Source organism: Rattus norvegicus, chromosome 15, assembly GCF_036323735.1.
Source record: "Rattus norvegicus strain BN/NHsdMcwi chromosome 15, GRCr8, whole genome shotgun sequence".
NCBI lineage: Eukaryota > Metazoa > Chordata > Mammalia > Rodentia > Muridae > Rattus > Rattus norvegicus.
The window spans coordinates 26,785,896-26,804,075 of record NC_086033.1 but is presented as its reverse complement, the minus strand read 5'-3'; the positions used below and the strand labels follow the sequence as shown (position 1 = coordinate 26,804,075).

Below are 18,180 nucleotides of genomic sequence, written 5' to 3'. Positions count from 1 at the left end.
AAATCCTAAAGGGGAAAAGCCATTACCCTCTTTGTTTATCCATCAGACCTGTTGATCTTGAACTCCATTTGACCCACAGAGGACTCAGAAAGGAAAAATCACGTGCAGCCAGAAATGTCAACCTAGTTAGCCTACCGTCAGTCACCCATTGGGTATATGCAGTCATAAATATCAATAAGGCCAAGTAATGCAGCTCTCTCAATTTGCTGCATGAAGAATTGGTGGTTTTTTAGCAAAGGCCACATCTGAGTTCTTGTTTCAGGTCTTGTGTGTGAAAGGGATCATCTCAGTGGAGAAAAGGAGACAGAGTCAGATGTCGGGATGGATCTCATGGTCGTGTGTATTGGACCAGAACGTATAGGGACACTAAGGGGCATGAGAGCTCACAGACTAGAGAGGAACTGAAAAAGAGCAGGAGAACACAAACCCAGACACAGTTGGTTCAACATACAGTTCTTTATTATAATAAAATATTGAAAATCTTTCGGAGAAGGGTAAACCAATCTTAGTGATGTTCTACATTTTTCATATAGTTAAAAAAATCTTAGTAGCCACAAACCAAAATAATGCCAAGTAGCTCTCATTTTGCCGATGTTTTACTTCCAAACTCCTTATTTTAATTTTATGTGCATTGGTGTTCTGCCGACATGTCTATCTGTGTGGGGTGTCAAACCACCTAGAGCTGGATACAGACCGTTGTGAGCTGCTGTGAGGGTACTGGGAATTGAACCTGGGTCCTCTAGTGGAGCAGCCAGTGCTCTTGACCACAGAGGTATCTCTCCAGTCCCTATTTCCAAACTCCGAGTGGCTTCCCTAACGATGACATTTAGGGATAACAGAAGTAGGTGAGTAACCTTTGTGAGTAGCCCGTTCAGTTGATTTTTGTCTGAGATCCTCCACCGTTTGTATGGTCGTCAAATCCTTTAACTCTGAGCTTCTAAGTAAAGTGGCAGTATTGGCATCAAGGTGTGTTAGAGGGTTGGAATGAGACACCTTGGACAGAAAAAGCTCTTTATATAGTTGAAATACTATCTAAATACATGTAATGCATATGGTCCAGGCGATAGAATCTGGGAGAACAAGGCCATCAGTGCTGTGAAAAGAGGCTTCTTTCTTCTCTTGGATGAGAAGTACTTAACACCATGGGTTACGTTGGATATATGTGAGGATAAGACACAAGCAAAGGAAGCAAAGCCTAGAGCCATCCCTCATTGCTTTTCTCACTGACTCAGAGGTCATCTGCCAGCAGTAGCAGCTACAGGATGTCATCTATCTGTCAAAGTGCACTGGGACCTCTGGGGTACCCTCACAGGCAATGACAACTCGCCTAGTGCTGGCTCTCGCCCTGTACCTACAGTTGTGGGGCACAGAGCTCCCTGTCTCTCTGCAGTCAGTGACCCTCACTATGCCTTCGTGACAGTTCATATTGCCATTCTTGCATGGGATATTGGCAGTATCACAGATGCTGCGAATGTTCCAGATGTCTTCGTGGATGAAGGTGTTGAAGCGTTTGCACTGGGTAGAAGTCATCCTCCGTCTCTGCATCATCACGTTGCAGTAGTTGTCGCTGCCGCCTGTCCCCTCAGGGTCCACATGCTGTCTAAGGAACCGTTGGTACATTCTATCTTGGCCATAGGAGGGCTGTACAAGCCCTAACCCCAGCAGGGTCAGCAACAAGAGCAGAAGCAAGGATTGGGTCCTCTGTATGTCCATCGTCACCTAGAAAGTGCCTGAGAAGAAAATAAGAATGGGGAAAGGATGGTAAGGATTGGGCTCTAGAGAGGTACTGAGAAGGGCAAAGTAAAATCTGCTCCGAACCCTCCCTTCCCCCTCCTTCCACTTAAGATCTCCCCATTCTTCCTGCTCTTCCCTTTGTACCCTTTTCTCTGAGAGTGACTAGTCTGTCAACATAGCCTTCCTTGAAAGCAAACATTGCTCTCTTTACCAAGTATCGGGCAGTAGAGCTAACTAACAGAGCAAGTCAGAACAAACATGACAGGGAGGTTAGTTGCCCAAGCCTGCCTTACTGGAGTCTAAAACAAGGAAAGATAAATCTAGATAAAGCTGGAGTTTGGGTTTTATAGGAGAGTTAGCTAGTATGATCTTTAGGGAGTGTTTGGTGGTTGGGAAACTTCAGTTCCCAAAAGTGTACGTAGACTCTGGTCGAGGCAAGATAACATATTGACTTGAATGTTCTATATCCGGCAAATGAAGGACGATAAGGTAGAACAAACCTCAGTCTAGCCTCTCCTCCCCCCTCCTGTGAGGGTTGTGCTAGTGGAATAAATCACCTCTTCTGGGGAAACTCTACTTCTCCCTTAAAGACTAACACCACCTTGGCCCAAGGCTCAGGGATCGTTTGGAGGAAGAGAGTGGGAAGATTGTAAGGCAGGGGTGACTAGAGTGAGACTGTTTTCTGGGAACAACAGGGCGTGTGCACATATACACTCACACCTGTTGAGACATCGTGCTCAAGACCACACAAACTCAAGCCAGACAAAATCCCAGCCTGGAGGGTAGAGGTGGCCAGGAAGCGTCATTGCTAACTGAGGATCTATTGACAAGTCCTAGTGGCTTAGAGAGGAAAAGTCAGCTTTCTTGAAAAGTGTGTGACTTCCAGTAGGTTGACCATGCTCCCTACATACACCCAAGAGTATTGGGGCTGAAGAAACTGGACACAATGAGATGAAGAAAGAAAGAAGGAAGGAAGGAAGGAAGGAAGGAAGGAAGGAAGGAAGGAAGAAAGAAAGAAAGAAAGAAAGAAAGAAAGAAAGGGAAGGAAGGAAGAGAGGTCGTGAAGTTGGATGAGTAGGATAATGGGGGACAGATCTGGGAGGAATTGAGAGAGGAAAGTGAAGACAATCAAAGCACACTGTATGATATTTTGAAGAATTAGTAAACATTAATTTAAACACACAAAACGGGATTATAAAGGCAGAGCCAGTTACTTTTCTGCACGAATGGCTTACGGAATGACTGGGAGATGCTGCCATCTGGTGGCCATTCCTCAGGTTGACTTTGCAGGTTGATTGACCTAGCAAATAAACATCATTCCTGATGCAAAAGAGAGGGCACCCCAAAGTAATGGAGATAGTTTCTTTTTAAGAGTCAAGGCTGTCTATCACTGCAGGCACAGTCCAAGAGCAGTCTCCTTCTGAGATGGCTGGGTGCAGACAGATACCACTGCGCTTGTCTTCAAAGATGGGCTCCGTGAAGGCAGATCACACGCTGCTAAAATGGCTTCTGGTTTACTCTGTTCTACCTCAAACGACACTTTGACAAGTGGTAATTACCAGTGTCAAGTGCAGTCATTATTCTTTGACACTTTCCCCATACTCACTTCCTGTGTCTTTGCACAGGAAGATGTTAGGCTCTATGCTCTAATTCTACACCTACAGCTACAGATCGGAGAGAGTATTAGCATCCTTAGAGGCTGCTGAGTGCTTGCCAGGCACGCATGAAGCCCTGGTTTCTATCTCTAACATCGCATACTCCTAGGCATGGCGGTGCACACTTGTAATCCCAACACTTAGGTGGTAGAGGAAGGAGTATCAGAATGTCAAAGAGAGAGAGGGGCTTTCCAACTTAACTTAGCACGTGCCTCCCTGCAAAGGCTCTCACACTGTACCACAGAATCTCATTAAGAACTTCTTTTCACACCATGATTCCCCTGCACTCACTGCTATAGTTCAGATTTTCAAAGTTCCACAAAGGCCCACGTGTTAAAGGCTTGATCCCCAGGGTGGTGTTGTTGGGAGGAATTTTGGTCACGGCTGGGATGCCCATAGGGAGTCCTTAAAATGACCTCAGTTTCTTCCTTCTCGCTTTGTTTCCTGATGCCATGAGGCAAGCAGCTGCTTTCCTGCCCTCTCCTGCCACAATTCAGTGCCTCTCCACAGGTCCCGAAGTAGTGGGTCACGACAAGTCTTTCTCCTTTTTAAGTTGATCAGTCCCGATGTTTTGTCATAGCGATGGGAAGAAGACTAGCACGGTGTGTGGTTTGGGGAGATTATTTAACCTCTCTTAGTGTATCGGCACATACGCTACAGAACGGTAGTGACAGGCTTGTTGCAATATTGTGAAAAATGACTTTTTAAAAACTTAATGGAAAGTCTCATCACAGGGTCCCGCACACCGTAAGTGGCCAGTGTAGGCTGCCAGTCCTTTCCCGATGGCCCACTTTTGTCCTTGAGCCCTGTACCTGTGAGGAAAAGTATTGAAAGCAGGGTCACCTTGAGGTGAAGGGAGGCAGGTCTCCTCCTCCCAGAAGGCAGCATTACTAACAGTGTACAGGGGAACCAGAAGAAGCTCGAAGTGCAGAAGCGGGTCAGGGGTTGACTCTCACAGATCAGAGGAAGGCGTGGTCTTCAGAGCAGCTCGCCTCAGAGCTGCTCACCATCTTTCTCGTTTCCCTCTACTTTCTTCATAACGGATGGCTGCGACGTGTTGCGTTCGGTGGTGCTGACTCTCTCTATTTTGAAGGGTTAATCACACTCTCAAGGAATTGAGCGTCTGTGTCCCAGGGCAGTTTCCTCTCCCATTGTCTGGCGTGTTCTTCCTCACTCATCGCCATTCCATGAAGTCTGGGAGATTTTCTTGTCTTTTCATGCATAGCCAGCAATCACGGATGGCTTTTTCTTCAGCTTCTCACATGGTGTGTTACCAAGACACAGCGCCTTATCTGCAATTTGACGTTTCACTCTGAACACCTTTGTGTTATGGTAGAGCAAAGAGACTTGGTACCAAAAATACCAGGACTCTATTCAAACTGCTGCCCACCAATCATGTGATTGATGGATGGCTGATCTGCTGGAGTAGGTTGTCTCCTTCTGCTGTGTGAGTCCCCACACGAAACGTGGGTCATTGGCCAGCACCTTAGGGCAACTTTTCTAATGAGAGACATTTGAGAACCCTCTGCCTGCTTTCTGGGGAAACCATGTACCCACTTCTCAAGCCTGCCCTAAATCTGAATCCTCAGGAAGGCTGGGCTACTCAGCCACTGGCCATAGCTTGAACACAGGGGAAGCAGGACTTTGTTCGTTCTGCATTTAGAACCACCAAGTAAAACACCTAGGCACGTGTTCATAAACCTTTGCTAACGGGACATTGCCTACTGAGCATCTGACAGCACCCAGCAAGCTAGGTTTGTATATAGTGTTTACGTTTGAAACAAATCTGGCTGAAAATAGAAAGAAAATAATCTCTCTATAACTTCCTTAAAACCCCACAGTTCTCAAATACCACTCAATAAAGTAAAGTTTAAGGAGAAAAATGACATAAAATAGACAAGTTTTTAAATTTTAAATAAAATAGCCATGACAAATGAATGTCTTGGGAGTATTCCATTAGAGTTAATCCTTGCTTAAGACCACAGAGAAAGAGACACTCAATGGATGAAAAGGAAATTTTGAGGGGCTATGGGAAGGGGAAGAAACCCTTTACTTGGCAGTCTCGGAAGCAAATATTCCATCATCATTAACAACTGCTTAAGGCCTTCACCCCTTGGCCAGTAGTAAACCTGCACTTTTCAAGAACGAAGAAGAAGCCTTCTTTTCAGGAAGATGTACTAAACCCCTTGTGTAACCCTGGTGGTTCTCGAGTCTGCCTTTGCAAATTATAATTCCATCCAAGACATCTCCTGGGCCACCCTATGGCCCTGCCTATCAAATGACGAGAAAGGGGTCGTGAGGTGGCTCAGCACTTAGGGACACTTGCTGTTCTTGCAGAAGACTTGGGTTTAGATCCCAGCATCCACCACAGCCATCTCCAGTTCCAGGGGGTCCAACACCTCTTCTGACCTCCCTGGGCACCAGGCACACATGTGGTGCACACACATACATGCAGGCAAAACACTATAATAAAGCAAAATACTCGCAAAATAAAATAAGTAATATTTTAAAGAGAGAGACAGAAAAGCAGAGGGCTGTTCTTACAACCTTTTACGGTGTGACTTGTACGTTCCACCAATATTAAGGCAATTATATATGAGTCTCTGTTGGGGAATCCACATCCACATTTGGTTATGTCTCACTTCCTAACTGCCCCTCTCACACCCTTTATGTTGACAGCCTATGTCAAAATTATCACTGACAAAAGCCTCCTATTCTGACCCAGGCAGGCTAGTCTTGAATTTTTTTTCTGTGTGAATCTGGTTTGGCCAGAGTTGAGGTCCTTAAAAAAAAATTAAGGGGATGCATTAGGTTGCTAAGGATGACAGCCTGAAGCCGTGTCTGTCCCCTGAGTGCAGACGGTCTCAGGCTGTAGGGGAGGAGTTGGTGGGGAGCTATTGTATGCTGGCCCTTGATCCTAAACTTTCCAAAGGGCTCTTTAATGACCCATTACGTAATAGACAACTTGCCTCTTTTGAAAATTCCCTGTCCTGTCTGCAAATCAATTTACCATCCTCAGCTACATAGAAAGATAAAATCTACCTTCTCATTGAGTAACAGGCAAGGAAGAATATCTCCATTTCAGCCCCTGTCCCCTGGGAACAGCTAGGAGAGGAACCAGAAAGTTAAATTTACTGGAACTAGTGATCTTCCAGACGGACTTTTTTTTTTTTTTTTTTGAGACACTATTCTTTTAACATCAGCAATGATACTGCTTAACTGCATAGGGAGAAGGTAGTAGAGAGATGCCAGGGCTTTCTTTCCCTATCCAGCCTAGACCTGAATGGAACCCCAACAGCTTACACGCCACTCAGTGAAGAGGAAAGGAGGGTCTGGAAACCAAGGCTTGTAACTTAAATAGAGGCTGGCCAACTGAGAGAGGCCTGGAAGCGAGAGGAGGGTTAAGGGCTGAGCAGCCCTAGCGCAGGTCTTCAGCAGCGAACTGGCCCTTGGCCCTGCGCAGGATGGAGTCTTTGGCTGCATCATGGGGATGCTTGTTAGACGGGATCTCCAGGACAGCTGGAATGGACCTCCCGTGGGCATCAAGGGCGAGCCGAACCGTCTCTGCGATGTAGATGAGAATGATGCCAATGTCATCCCTGTTTAGAAACATCCTGAAAGTGTCTTCAATCTCATTGATGGTGGTATCTTTCTCCACTACCAGGAAATTAGGGTGGCGGTTCTTGTTAAGCTCCCCAATGCTGCCCAACAGGAAACCAGTCAAGGTGTCCTCGTCTGTGACTGGTTTACCCCTGCCCGCCATCCTGTCGGCCCTGCTCCCCCAAAAACCTCCAGACTGATAATTAATGGCTTTTGAGAAATCTTTATTCCTGTGTTTTGTAAGTCGGGAGACATATGTTTCAGATAGTAAATTTTCTAGCCCCTGACAATGGATGTCAGTGTTCTGGGGTGAGAGGAGATAAAAAGAGAACAGAGTTAAGTCTGCGCCGGGGGCCTGCTGACTAGAGACTGATAAAAGACTCATCAAAGTGGACAGGCAAGCCATTTTCACAGGCAATAACAACATGTCTGAACCCTGCAGAGGCTCGGTACCGGCAAGGGGGCCGGGGAGACCCTCCTGTATGCTTGCAGGTGGTGATCTGGAAGGGAGACTGGCTTATTCTTAAGTTTTCTCCGTAAGGGCTTCCATTCGCGCCACAGATGGCCTTGATGCTGCCCTTGTTGCCATGGATAAAGGTGTTGACCTCTTTGCAGGGCGAGGTTAGGCCTCTTCTCCTCATCATACTTTCGCAGTATCTGGCATCCCGACCCTTGGGCTTGGCATCATAGTGCTGAGTCAGGAACTTCGTGTACCTGGGGTCGTCCTGAGCCAGAGTTGAAGGGGTCGAAACCAGACCCAGCACAAAAACCAACAACAGAGGACGCAGGCTCATCTCCATCTCTTCCAACAGAGATTCCAGCCTAGGACAAAGAGCAGGAATGGTCGGGCCATAGAACTACTTTCTAACTTAGACTAAATGGGTGGGGACTTTCCTCTCCGAAAGAATAGGATAAAGCAGTTGTCCTCAGCTACCTCATTCCTTCTTTGCTTTGGCCTTCCTGACTGACTCTGTGTCAGCCATCTTTCTTTATTCTTTAGGCTCACCATCATCCACAGCGCATCAAAATCTGTTTATAGTCTTAATTCACCTATTATTTAACTTGCTAACAAACATTACTCAAGTTCCTATTGGGCCCAGAAACTGTGTTAGCTCCTAGGGCACAAAGACCTTTAAGATATACCAGGGTTCAGGGGCAGTGTGTGTCTGTAAGGCCGAGCTACTTGGGAAACAGAGACAGGGGGATTGCTTGAATCCGGGAGTTCCACACTAGCTTGATGATATAGAAGACTCTTTTTTGGGGGGCGGGGGAGGATCGAGCACAGAACAGAAATGTGCACCTATGGGGAAGGGTGAGTTGGTAACACAGGAGCTGAGAGCCAGGCAGAATGACTTCTGGGGATTGCGAGCACAAGGACAGTCCAACCCCCAAGGCTGTGAGATGGGATTCTGGTTCCACATCAGTGAGGAAAGCTGTAGAGATGATCACCTTGGGATGAAGGCTGCAGGTCTACTCCTCCCAGAGGGCAGAGTTACCATGCAGTGCATAGGGAGAATGGAACAGGTTGTGCGGTACCTGAAGTGGGCCTGGAAGAGACTCTGACTGAACAAAGAGGGGAACTCAAGCTTTGTCTTCAGAGTGACCTACTTGGGATGCTCTTTGGATGGTCTGAGAGAATACTTTCTAGTGTCTCCTACACGTGTGATACTGTTAGCATAGGCGAATGATCTTACCGTGTGGTAATATGAAACCCAGAACAAAACTGAGGTTTTAAAATTCCCTGTAAGATCTCTCTGAAGAGGAGAAGAGAGAAGACTCCTACCATCACCTCCCCAGAGCTCTCGGCACACCCTGCACCACACGCATCTGTCAATCAGACGCCCCAGGACCAAAGGTGTCTTCTGCTGGAGTCTGACCTTCTTGTGGACTTTCAAATTGTTGTTTCTTATGAAATTTGAAATTTTGAGAACTGGGAGATAATAGGGAAATATCAAGCAGTGTCTGATAATATCCTTAGTTCTTTGGAGAAAATATAAAAAGATCATCCTGAGACTTAAAACCCTCTTCGTGGTGGGGCGGCAGAGATGGCTCAGTAGTTAAATGTGCGTCTTGCTCTTCAGAGAGCCTGAGTTCAGGTCGCTGCACCCACACTAAGCTGCTCACATCCTGCAGCAACTCAGACTCTGGGGCATCCACTGCCTCTGTGGGCACCTGGAGCTCTCTTACACAGACCTGCCCACAGACATACATGCACACACCTAACAGTAAATAGTAAAAGTAAATGTTTTAAAAAAATGCTATAGGGAGGAAATGGCTAAGTAAGTAAAAGCCAGACTTGATGGCAAGCATTTGTAATCCTGGTGCTGTGGAGGTAGAAACACAAGTTTCCCTACTAAACAGCCTTGTAATTGGTGAGTTTCATGGCCCAGAAACCACGGTAGATGGCTTCTCAGAAACACACACAAACCCATTATAGCTCTACACCCCACCATATCAAATAACTGTGAATGTCCCCACATTGCAGAGGAAAAATCAACTTTTAAGTTTGATTTTGTTTTGTTTTGCTTTGAGCGTCTTGCACCCACGCTGGCCCCAAACTCTTGATCTTCCTGAAGAACTACCACCCCTAGTTTATGTTCTTCTAGGGAGGTGCAGGCAGGAGAATTGTAATTTCTATGTCATTTTTGGCTCTATAGCCAATTCAAGGACAGCCTGGGATACAGGAGACCTTGTCTGTAAATAAATAAATACAAAGAATGTTGCATCTTTCGGCCTAAAGGAGTAGTACTTAGAGAGGAAATCAGTCCCAAGTAAGTTTTTGTTTTGTTTTCTACCCTGAAGTGTGGTACATTTTCAGCCACATTAAGTTAATCATTAATTTTATTTTGTATTTCTCTCATGTATAAGTCCGAACACGTTTACTTTTACCTCGTGTGTGTGCACATGTGCATACATGTGCGTGTTTGTGTGGGTGTACATGTGCCTGCATGTTCACTCACGTGTGTGTGTGTGTGTGTGTGTGTGTGTGTATGTAGAAAGCTGAGGTTCTGGCACTCAGCCTATAGTCGGCCTGCTCAGTAGTGCAGGGTCAGGAGTACATCTTGGAATCTAGGAGTCAGGGGGTCTAAGGCTCTACTGAGCTTGTGGACGATGGGCGATGGAATGGGAAGTGGACTTCCCTTCTAATTAGCATCTGACACTAGCCTGTTCTTCCTGTTTCACAGTAACCACAACCAAACTCGGAATAAGGCTATAAAGAACACCAAATTCTCGGTCATTTCACCGTACTGAAATAACAAACTTCCATAAAGCATGCAGATTATGAACTGCATCAGAATTAAATGTGAGTGTGGTTTTTTTGTTTTTGTTTTTGTTTGTTTGTTTGTTTGTTTATTGAGAAAGATGGTGCACACGTGCAGAAGGCACAGCCACCCCTGAAGAGTTACCAGCATTTACCAGAGCTGCCAGGCTGCATGAGACCTGCTTACATTTATGTTAGGATGCTCTTTCCTGGATGTGATTTCTCTTTAAAAACGAGGAAGATCTATGTGTGAAACTACACACGTGCCTGCAGAGCGGGCGAGGAGGACTGAGGCACATTTTGGAACTAGCCTGGCTACTGCCAAACTAAACAATGAAAGATATCAAGAGCTGGTAATACTCAACACGAGCAGCAGGTGGCAGCAGTGGATAGGATGTGGCCATTCAATAGACTGACAGTCTGCTCTCCTGGAGGTGCCAGCAAGGTTGTGGTAGCCTCACCCAGAGTCCCTTAACTTGCCAGGCTCTGGGTATTTAGGACACCAAAGCAAAAGCTATAATGTACGGGGTCCAAATGCTAAGGCCATCATAAAGCAGAAGTTTACCAGCTATCGGGTTTCATGGCTGCTGTTTGCAAACACACCATTGCCCACGTGATCCTAGGCAAACAAACATTTACCTGTCCATATTTCCTGCTGCTGTATAATCTACACCTGAGCCGGATCTGCACTCTTTGCCTTGAGTCACAGTGCTGGCTTCACAGCAGACTCGCAGTACCGCTCTGCTGGTTAACTTCCCTTTTCTCTTGAGGCCTGTTCTTTACCAGCCCGAAATGAGAGGGGTTCCAGCTTTGAAAGTCCATGCTTCTTACTAAGCTAATAGATTCCTCGTGGGTTTCAGTAGCCAAATCTGGCAACATCGGAATTGCAGGGACAAATTTAAATAACCTTAGTTGATGGTACAAGGTATCAACTGGAAGAAATCGGTGATGGGGTAACCTTGGTCAAGTCTCACTGAAACACATCTTCCCTGAAGGCTCTCCCTGTAAGCCAAGCCTGTGTACCATGAGAAGACTAATACTACACTGGGTTTTTTTTTTTCATCCTAAAATGGCACTTGCTATTTAGACTTTGAAAGCTCTCAGGCCTATGTGGCCAGGAAAGGGGGTTACTTGTTTCTAATTTGCAGAAATTGCACATTAATTTTTACCAACTCACCCCATGCAGTCTCTCCTTATGGCTTCACTTTACTAAAGCACCCAGAAAGCAACTTCCAGCAGCAGCACGCCCCAACCACCAGTGTCTACTGTCCACTCCCTTGAAACATTTAGCTAGAAATACCCCCTCAAAGCCAGGCAGGGTATAATTGTGAGAAAACAAGCGAGCGCCGGACTATTAGGGGGTATGAATGTAATTCTGCCACTGGCAAAGGTGCTGAACCTTAGTCCCCCACACAACAATGGCTGTCATTCGGATTTCCTGCAGTGGAAGAGTTCTGACTGTGCAGAGCCGGTTTTCCATTCTTAACCCCGTAGTGCTCACAGGAATCCTCCTTCTCTCTTTCTCTCCGTTGGCAGCGCTTTGTAGACTAGAGATGTAGCAAACTTTCCTGCATCGGGGGTGGCAGTGCCACAGACACCCTTCTCGAAGGTTTACTCTCCTACTCCGTGTCTCGCAACAGTTCAGAGGGAAGCCGGAACAGCTGAAAGCCGGAACACCAGATGCCCGGTCTTCTCCCTAGTCTTTCCTCCCTCCACCTACCATCGTTTGATCTTGGTACATGGTCCGCTTTGTTTTAAAAGAGCATCTATATTTTTTTTTTTTTTAAAGAGGAAAGAAACGAGGAGGAAGCACTGCCAAAAGTACTTCCTGGTTTGGGGTTTTCCTTTTTCGAGACAGGGTTTCTCTGTGAAGCCCTGGCTGTCCCGGAACTCACGCTCTAGACCAGGCTGGCCTCGAACTCACAGAGATCTGAGATTAAAGGTGACCTCACCATCACCAGGCTTAGGATTTTTCTTAATATTCCTGCCAAGCCACATGCTTGTTGTGGAAGGAAACATGGCAGTTCAGATGTCCATCGGCAAATGGCTTCCTAAGCCTTAGGGGACTTTTAATCACAATTTAAGAATCCCTCCCATATCTCCGTCTCCTTGCTCGCAGTCCCATTAATTGTATCCCAGATACGAACCATAGAAACCAAAACCTGTTTTCATTTTAAATTTTGACTCTTACTCATTTTCATTCGAGTGAGTGAGTTTGGGTTCAGAGAGCAAGCGTAAATGCGTGTGTGTGTGTGTGTGTGTGTGTGTGTGTGTGTGTGTTAGTGTGTGTGTGTTAGTGTGTGTGTGTTAGTGTGTGTGTGTCTGTGTGTGTTAGTGTGTGTGTGTTAGTGTGTGTGTGTGTGTGTGTTAGTGTGTGTGTGTGTGTGTGTGTGTTAGTGTGTGTGGGGGGAGTCGTAATCGGTTTCACTAAAATAGAAGAAAGGCTAGTAAAAGCACAGAGGAAAGAAAAGAAGCAGAGCAGTTGAGCACCCAAAGGGAAGAATCTTACAAAAGCTGGCCAGGTTTCCTCCGTCTGACTGGGACCAGTCTAGCTGTTGGCTCCTGGAGACAGGGTCCTGCGGTGTGAAGCCAGAGGCTCCTGTCAGTCTGGTTATATACAGGGCTCGTGTGAAGGGGTGGGGAGAACATATCTAAGGATCTCTACCTTGGCAGAGACTTGTAAACCAAGGACACTAATCATGGACAAACAAGGAGTCATTCACCTTTTCCCTGAGCATGACTGGGTCAAATATTAACCACCTGGTGGACCAGACATTTTTTTAGCGATGGGAATGTTTGCTAAGTGTGGCCTTTTGTTCCTAAGCTGTCTCTTTCCTTATGTGTGGTCCTTACCCTTGCTCAGAGTAGGACTGAGGTTTCACTGTTCATGTGCTAGAGATCCAAAACTTACTATCTCTGATGTTAAGCTCAACTTCAGGAACTACTTGGAAGAAGTCTAAAGGCAGGAGTGAGGCGACTGTACTCACATCACTTCAAGCCCCAGAAATAAATAGCACTTCCTGGGCTCCTCTTCCCTCCATCCATCCACAGGAAACAATGGCCACTCAAGCTCCTCTTTTTTTTTTTTTAAAGATTTATTTCTTATACATAACTACACTGTAGCTGCCTTCAGACACACCAGAAGAGGACATCAGATCCCACAACAGATGGTTTGAGCCACCATGTGGTTGCTAGGGATTGAACTCAGGACCTCCGGAAGGACAGTCAGCGTTCTAAACCACTGAGACATCTCTCCATCTCTCCAGCCCTCAACCTCCTCTTCTTTAAAGCACAATTGCAAAACCAGCTTTCTACATGTCAGCGTTATCTGAACTATGTACAAAAGGCACTGTGTTCATCTGCTCTGCTTATGAGGTGACGCCAAGATCAAACAGTAAGTGAGCCACAAGGCAGACTTCTAACACCCAGAAAGTACACGGTGAGGTAGTGAGGTGGTGAACAAGTTAACTAGAATTGTTCTTACATATTTATCTTCAGGGCTGGGCAGGTAGCTCAGTGGTTATGGGCACTGGCTACTCTTCAGAGGACTCAGGCTCAGTTCTCAGCGCCCACACTGCAGTTCACAACCAGCTGCGATGCCTTCCCTGGCCTCCTCAGGTATTGCGTATGCGTGGTACACAGACAAAATGCCCATAGGGAGAAGGTAAGAAATACATACAATTTTTAAAATTGTTATACATTTATCCTGTATATAGCGCAAGATTGCAATATTTCAGCTCTCTGTCAATTTCTAGATTTTGCTCCATCATTCTGTGTAGATATTTGTGCGTGATTTAAGCTGTACTAATTTCTGGGGAATGTTTGAGGCGAGTCTGGGTACAAGAGCTAGAGCATCAGCTGACTCGCTGTAGCAGGAGGAAGACTACAGCACGCCAGCCTCTTCGGACACCCTCAGTAAGGCTGGTCCTCCGTGTGGCAGGAACAGGGCTCCCTCAGGAAGCTGGAGCCGAAAGGATCCAGGCGGGCATGCTCACACCTGGACTTGGGGACACTCGGAGAAGACGACACTGATGTAGGGGTCCCACAGTGTGCACGGTGGATGCGGATTTACTTCTGGTTGGTACCAACGTTCCTTTGAGAGTTAGTTAACCTCAGGGTCTCGCCATTGGGCGGACCCTTTCCAGAGAAGACTATTTGCTTACTCATTTCTGTCTTGTTAGCGACTGACACGTGAGTCCTCATTAACTGACCTAGAGCTTCTAGCTGTGAAAAACTTTCTGGGCTTCTCTTTATAGGTTCAGAGATGCACAATTTGGTATCAGTTATGAAATAAACTTGAGTGCTAAGCAGAGCAATCTCTGGCTGTGGGAGCCAGCCGATCCTTCCCCTGGGGTCCGATGAGGTCATCCAGGTGTTGGAATAGACCCAGGGAGTGTTCTGCTCTTGCCTGCAAAACGTTCCGAAATCAGCTGATTTGCCTTCACCACTGAGCCTCTGTTCCTGACTACAGAGTAAACTCTGGGAGTGCAACCTCTTTACAAAGCAAACCCTTAATTCCAGCACTTGGGAGGCAGAGGCGGGTGCATCTGTGTGAGTTCGAGGTCAGCCTGGTCTCCAGAGTGAGTTCTAGGACAGCCAGGGCTAGGCAGAGAAATCCTGTCCCAAAAACAAACAACAAACAAGCAAACAAACAAGCAAGCAAACAAGCAGAAGCTGCTCAGAAGGTGCATGCCCCGATGGATACACTTCCTAAGAACAGGGCCTGACAGCTTGAGGAGGAAGAGTGGAGGTCATGAGGACCTGGAAAAGGGCACAAACTTAAACAAGGTTCAGCTTTGTTGAGGCACAGCCCAGCTTGAAGGTCCCCTTTGTTCTTGTCCCCTCCCCCTCCCTCCTGCACTTAACCCGACTGTGAGCTGAAAGGAAATGAGGCTGGAGTTGTTAGAAGATGACTAAGCTGCTGTAGCCTGACTTCAGGTACTAGAGTCTGCGGAAAGGGAGACAGTCGCATTCTGACCAGGCATCCATTAGACAAGTGCCAAACTTTGTTCTGACAAATGCCAGCATTTCAACTGTCTCAGAAATACAGGGAAGGCTAGCACTCGGGGACATTCAGGGTGAGGCCTCTCTACTGGTATCCAAGCCAACACCGAATGCTCAGTGTGCAAACATAACGGGAATGGTGGTGCCTCTTTTAAATTAATCACACAGCGCTTTGACAACAGATGAGGACGGGCTGGGTTCTAGAGTCAGCAACCACTCATTGTTAGGAGAGCGGCCAGTCCATTGCGACACCCGGATGGCCTCATCGGTCTCCAGGGGAAATATCAGCCAACTCCATGGCCAGAGGTAACATATCAGTGTGGCCCTTTCTGATAAACAACTACAAAACAGAGGCACTTCACCCTCAGCCACAGCACACGCCCAGACACAAAATCCAGGGTCTGACACACTAACCTGCTCAAACGCAGGAACTTCCCTCTTTTAAGTTTTGCATTTTATTAAGGTGAAAGGAAAAACAGTGTGTGTGTGTGTGTGTGTGTGTGTGTGTGTGTGTGTGTGTGTGTGTGTGTGTTTTCCGGGACTCAGACCCAGGACCTTACATATGATAAGTAGATACCATTGAGCCACATCCAAGGCCTGAATATTGTATTTTTGTCAGTAATTTAAATTCATATAAAACAACTGACAATTTTAAAAAGTATTAAAAATTTTAACCTCTGGAAAGCCATCACCTTTCCTGGAATTTTTGTCTGTCTCTTCGCCAAGCCAGTAATATCCATGGACACATGAGGCATGAAATTCTTCTTCTAATAATTCTAGTGTTGGCATACTTCCCCCCTTTATACAGAGTGTGTATGTTTAATTCGGTCCTTAGGACGCATTATAGAGTGGAAGGTATGGGGACGCTGTCAACATTCCTTTACAGCACTGACATAATACTCAATGGGTAACGGAAGTAACAACTAAAAAAAGGAAAGCTCACAGGAGGCCCCCTGAGGAGTGGGTTCGCCACTGGTTCAGGGACCATGGAAACAAAGTCCTGATGATGTGTGTATGTTTCCAAACAAGATACAAAGTAAACAGTTACTTCAGGGCATACTGCGCTCTGGCTTACTTGTGGTTTGCAGCCACTCTGAAAATAACTGTTTACAGAGAATTCTTTACCCAAATGAACATATGGAGAACCTCAAGAGATGTTTTACCAGACTGCATCCATACGCTTTTTCAGTATCTGTGCTGCTGAAGCGAGCACATTGACACACTGTTTAATCCATGCATGGAGTCACACTAACAATGTCTCCAGGGGACAACTCCACAGCCTTTTGTGGGGTGCAGAAAGAGCGAGGGTGAGAGGGAAGCTCATGTACCCCTACAAGCTGAGCCATGGTTGAACTGATGGCTCTCCGAGGTCTGGGACTGTGGCTGGTTCACTTTTTCTAATCACCCCCTGTTAACCTAAGCTTCGATTCCACATTATCTAAACCACATTACTAAGGTCCCACCACCCCATGTGATCAAAATGAGACGATCTCTCCACCTTCGTTTTAAGGAAGAGGGAGTTGAAGAACAAAGAAAGGGACGTTACTTGACCGATGAGCATTTGGCGTTTCTGTGACCGGAAGATTTCCAGTGTACAACCCAACTTTTTTATCCCATCGGAATGATTTCTAGAAAAGTCAAAACTCATGTTTAAAGTAGTACTGACTAATTACTTAACACCGATTATTTCCATAAATCTCCCAGACATCTGATTTCTCCCTTTTATCATCATATTGTTTCTTGGGTTTAAGCCGCTGCGACTGGCAGCCCTGACTAACTCAGAGCTGGGTGGTGCTTGCTCTTTGAATAGCTGAGGCTGCTTTTCGGAGTTTGCCAGAGGCTTTTCAGACCGGTGTGCTAACTGAGGTTTCTAACGATTGCATGTATGAACTGGCTATAAGATTTCTACTATCACAGACGGAAGAACCTGGCCCACTGGAGATGTCCCAATATAAGCACAAGGTTTCTATCCTCCTTCTGAAACAGAGGCGCTCCATCACTGCACTGGCATGTGCTGTTTCAATCCCAACTACCCAGGAAGAAGGCATAGAGGATGCTGCTGACGCGTCTCCAAAAGTTTCACAACACAGTTAAAGATAAGTTAAGGGAGGGAGACAGGCAATGGAAAACGAAAACACCACTTCTGCTTGCACAACCTTGACAGACTTGCATCACAAATCTGATGTCGACCTAGGAACCCTCAAAATTTTCCCTGTCTGAGCGAACGAGGGCTGCTTGGAATTCCTCCCTTCGCAGATTCTGCGATCCCCTAGAGCCTGGGTTCTACACAATGACCATCCACGCTGGACTCTGGCAAGATGCGGAAAGTGAACTGTGGAAACCTGTGAGAACCGAATTGATCCCCACCACACCTCAGCTCTGTAATTAGACCGGAGAAGTTGAGAAGTCCTCTCCCAGGAGCCCCACAACTGTCCTTAGTAGGACTTCCATAGCTAAACCCTGGAGGGACAGGCGTAGAAACCCACCTGGACGCGGAACTGGAGATGACGGCTTTGTTTCTCACTCCTTTTTCCTGATGGGATGGCGAATAGAAGAAATGAGGTTTCCTTTGCAATCTCGTCGCCGATTTGGGTGAGGTCGCCGTTGCCTGGCCACGCAAACAGATTGGGGCGGGGTGCAGAGGAGTGGAGGGTGGGCGGTCCAGCCTCAGTGGCTGGGACCGCACCCCATTTCTTCCAAGGACGCTCCTCCCCGTTGGGCTGGCCGGCAAGACAGTTTAACCCCAACCACCAAGCAGACAATGTGGGTTTTTGCACAGAAATTGGACTGGTAGATGTCTCGAGGACCTCCAAGAGAAGCATCCGCGGCAGAAACACCAAGCCTGCCAAGGGGACGCTGGAACCTGGGAATTTGGTGCTACTGGCACGAGAAAGTTTGTCGTGAACTTTTGTCCAGGAGTTATCC

The 18,180-nt window shown here is 46.6% G+C and overlaps 2 protein-coding genes across 5 annotated transcripts; both read right to left on the bottom strand.

The window, feature by feature from the left end:
* Positions 1–441: 441 nt before the first annotated feature.
* Positions 442–17,789, bottom strand: Rnase4 (ribonuclease A family member 4). 3 transcript variants are annotated; one of them, NM_020082.2, is made up of 2 exons: positions 17,742–17,789; positions 442–1,730 (listed from the first exon to the last, which is right to left on the bottom strand). In NM_020082.2, exon 2 carries the CDS (start codon positions 1,711–1,713, stop codon positions 1,270–1,272), a length of 444 nt encoding a protein of 147 aa, NP_064467.1. In that variant the 5' UTR covers positions 1,714–1,730; positions 17,742–17,789; the 3' UTR covers positions 442–1,269. The 3 variants fall into 3 exon arrangements, with proteins under 3 accessions (NP_064467.1, XP_063130661.1, XP_063130662.1); XM_063274591.1 differs by lacking the exon at positions 17,742–17,789 and adding an exon at positions 13,736–13,861; XM_063274592.1 differs by lacking the exon at positions 17,742–17,789 and adding an exon at positions 7,704–7,811.
* Ang (angiogenin) lies at positions 7,193–17,843 on the bottom strand. 2 transcript variants are annotated; one of them, NM_001412006.1, is made up of 2 exons: positions 17,742–17,843; positions 7,193–7,811 (listed from the first exon to the last, which is right to left on the bottom strand). In NM_001412006.1, exon 2 carries the CDS (start codon positions 7,787–7,789, stop codon positions 7,352–7,354), a length of 438 nt encoding a protein of 145 aa, NP_001398935.1. In that variant the 5' UTR covers positions 7,790–7,811; positions 17,742–17,843; the 3' UTR covers positions 7,193–7,351. The 2 variants fall into 2 exon arrangements, with proteins under 2 accessions (NP_001398935.1, NP_001006993.2); NM_001006992.2 differs by lacking the exon at positions 17,742–17,843 and adding an exon at positions 12,761–12,836.
* Between the last annotated feature and the right edge of the window lie 337 nt (positions 17,844–18,180).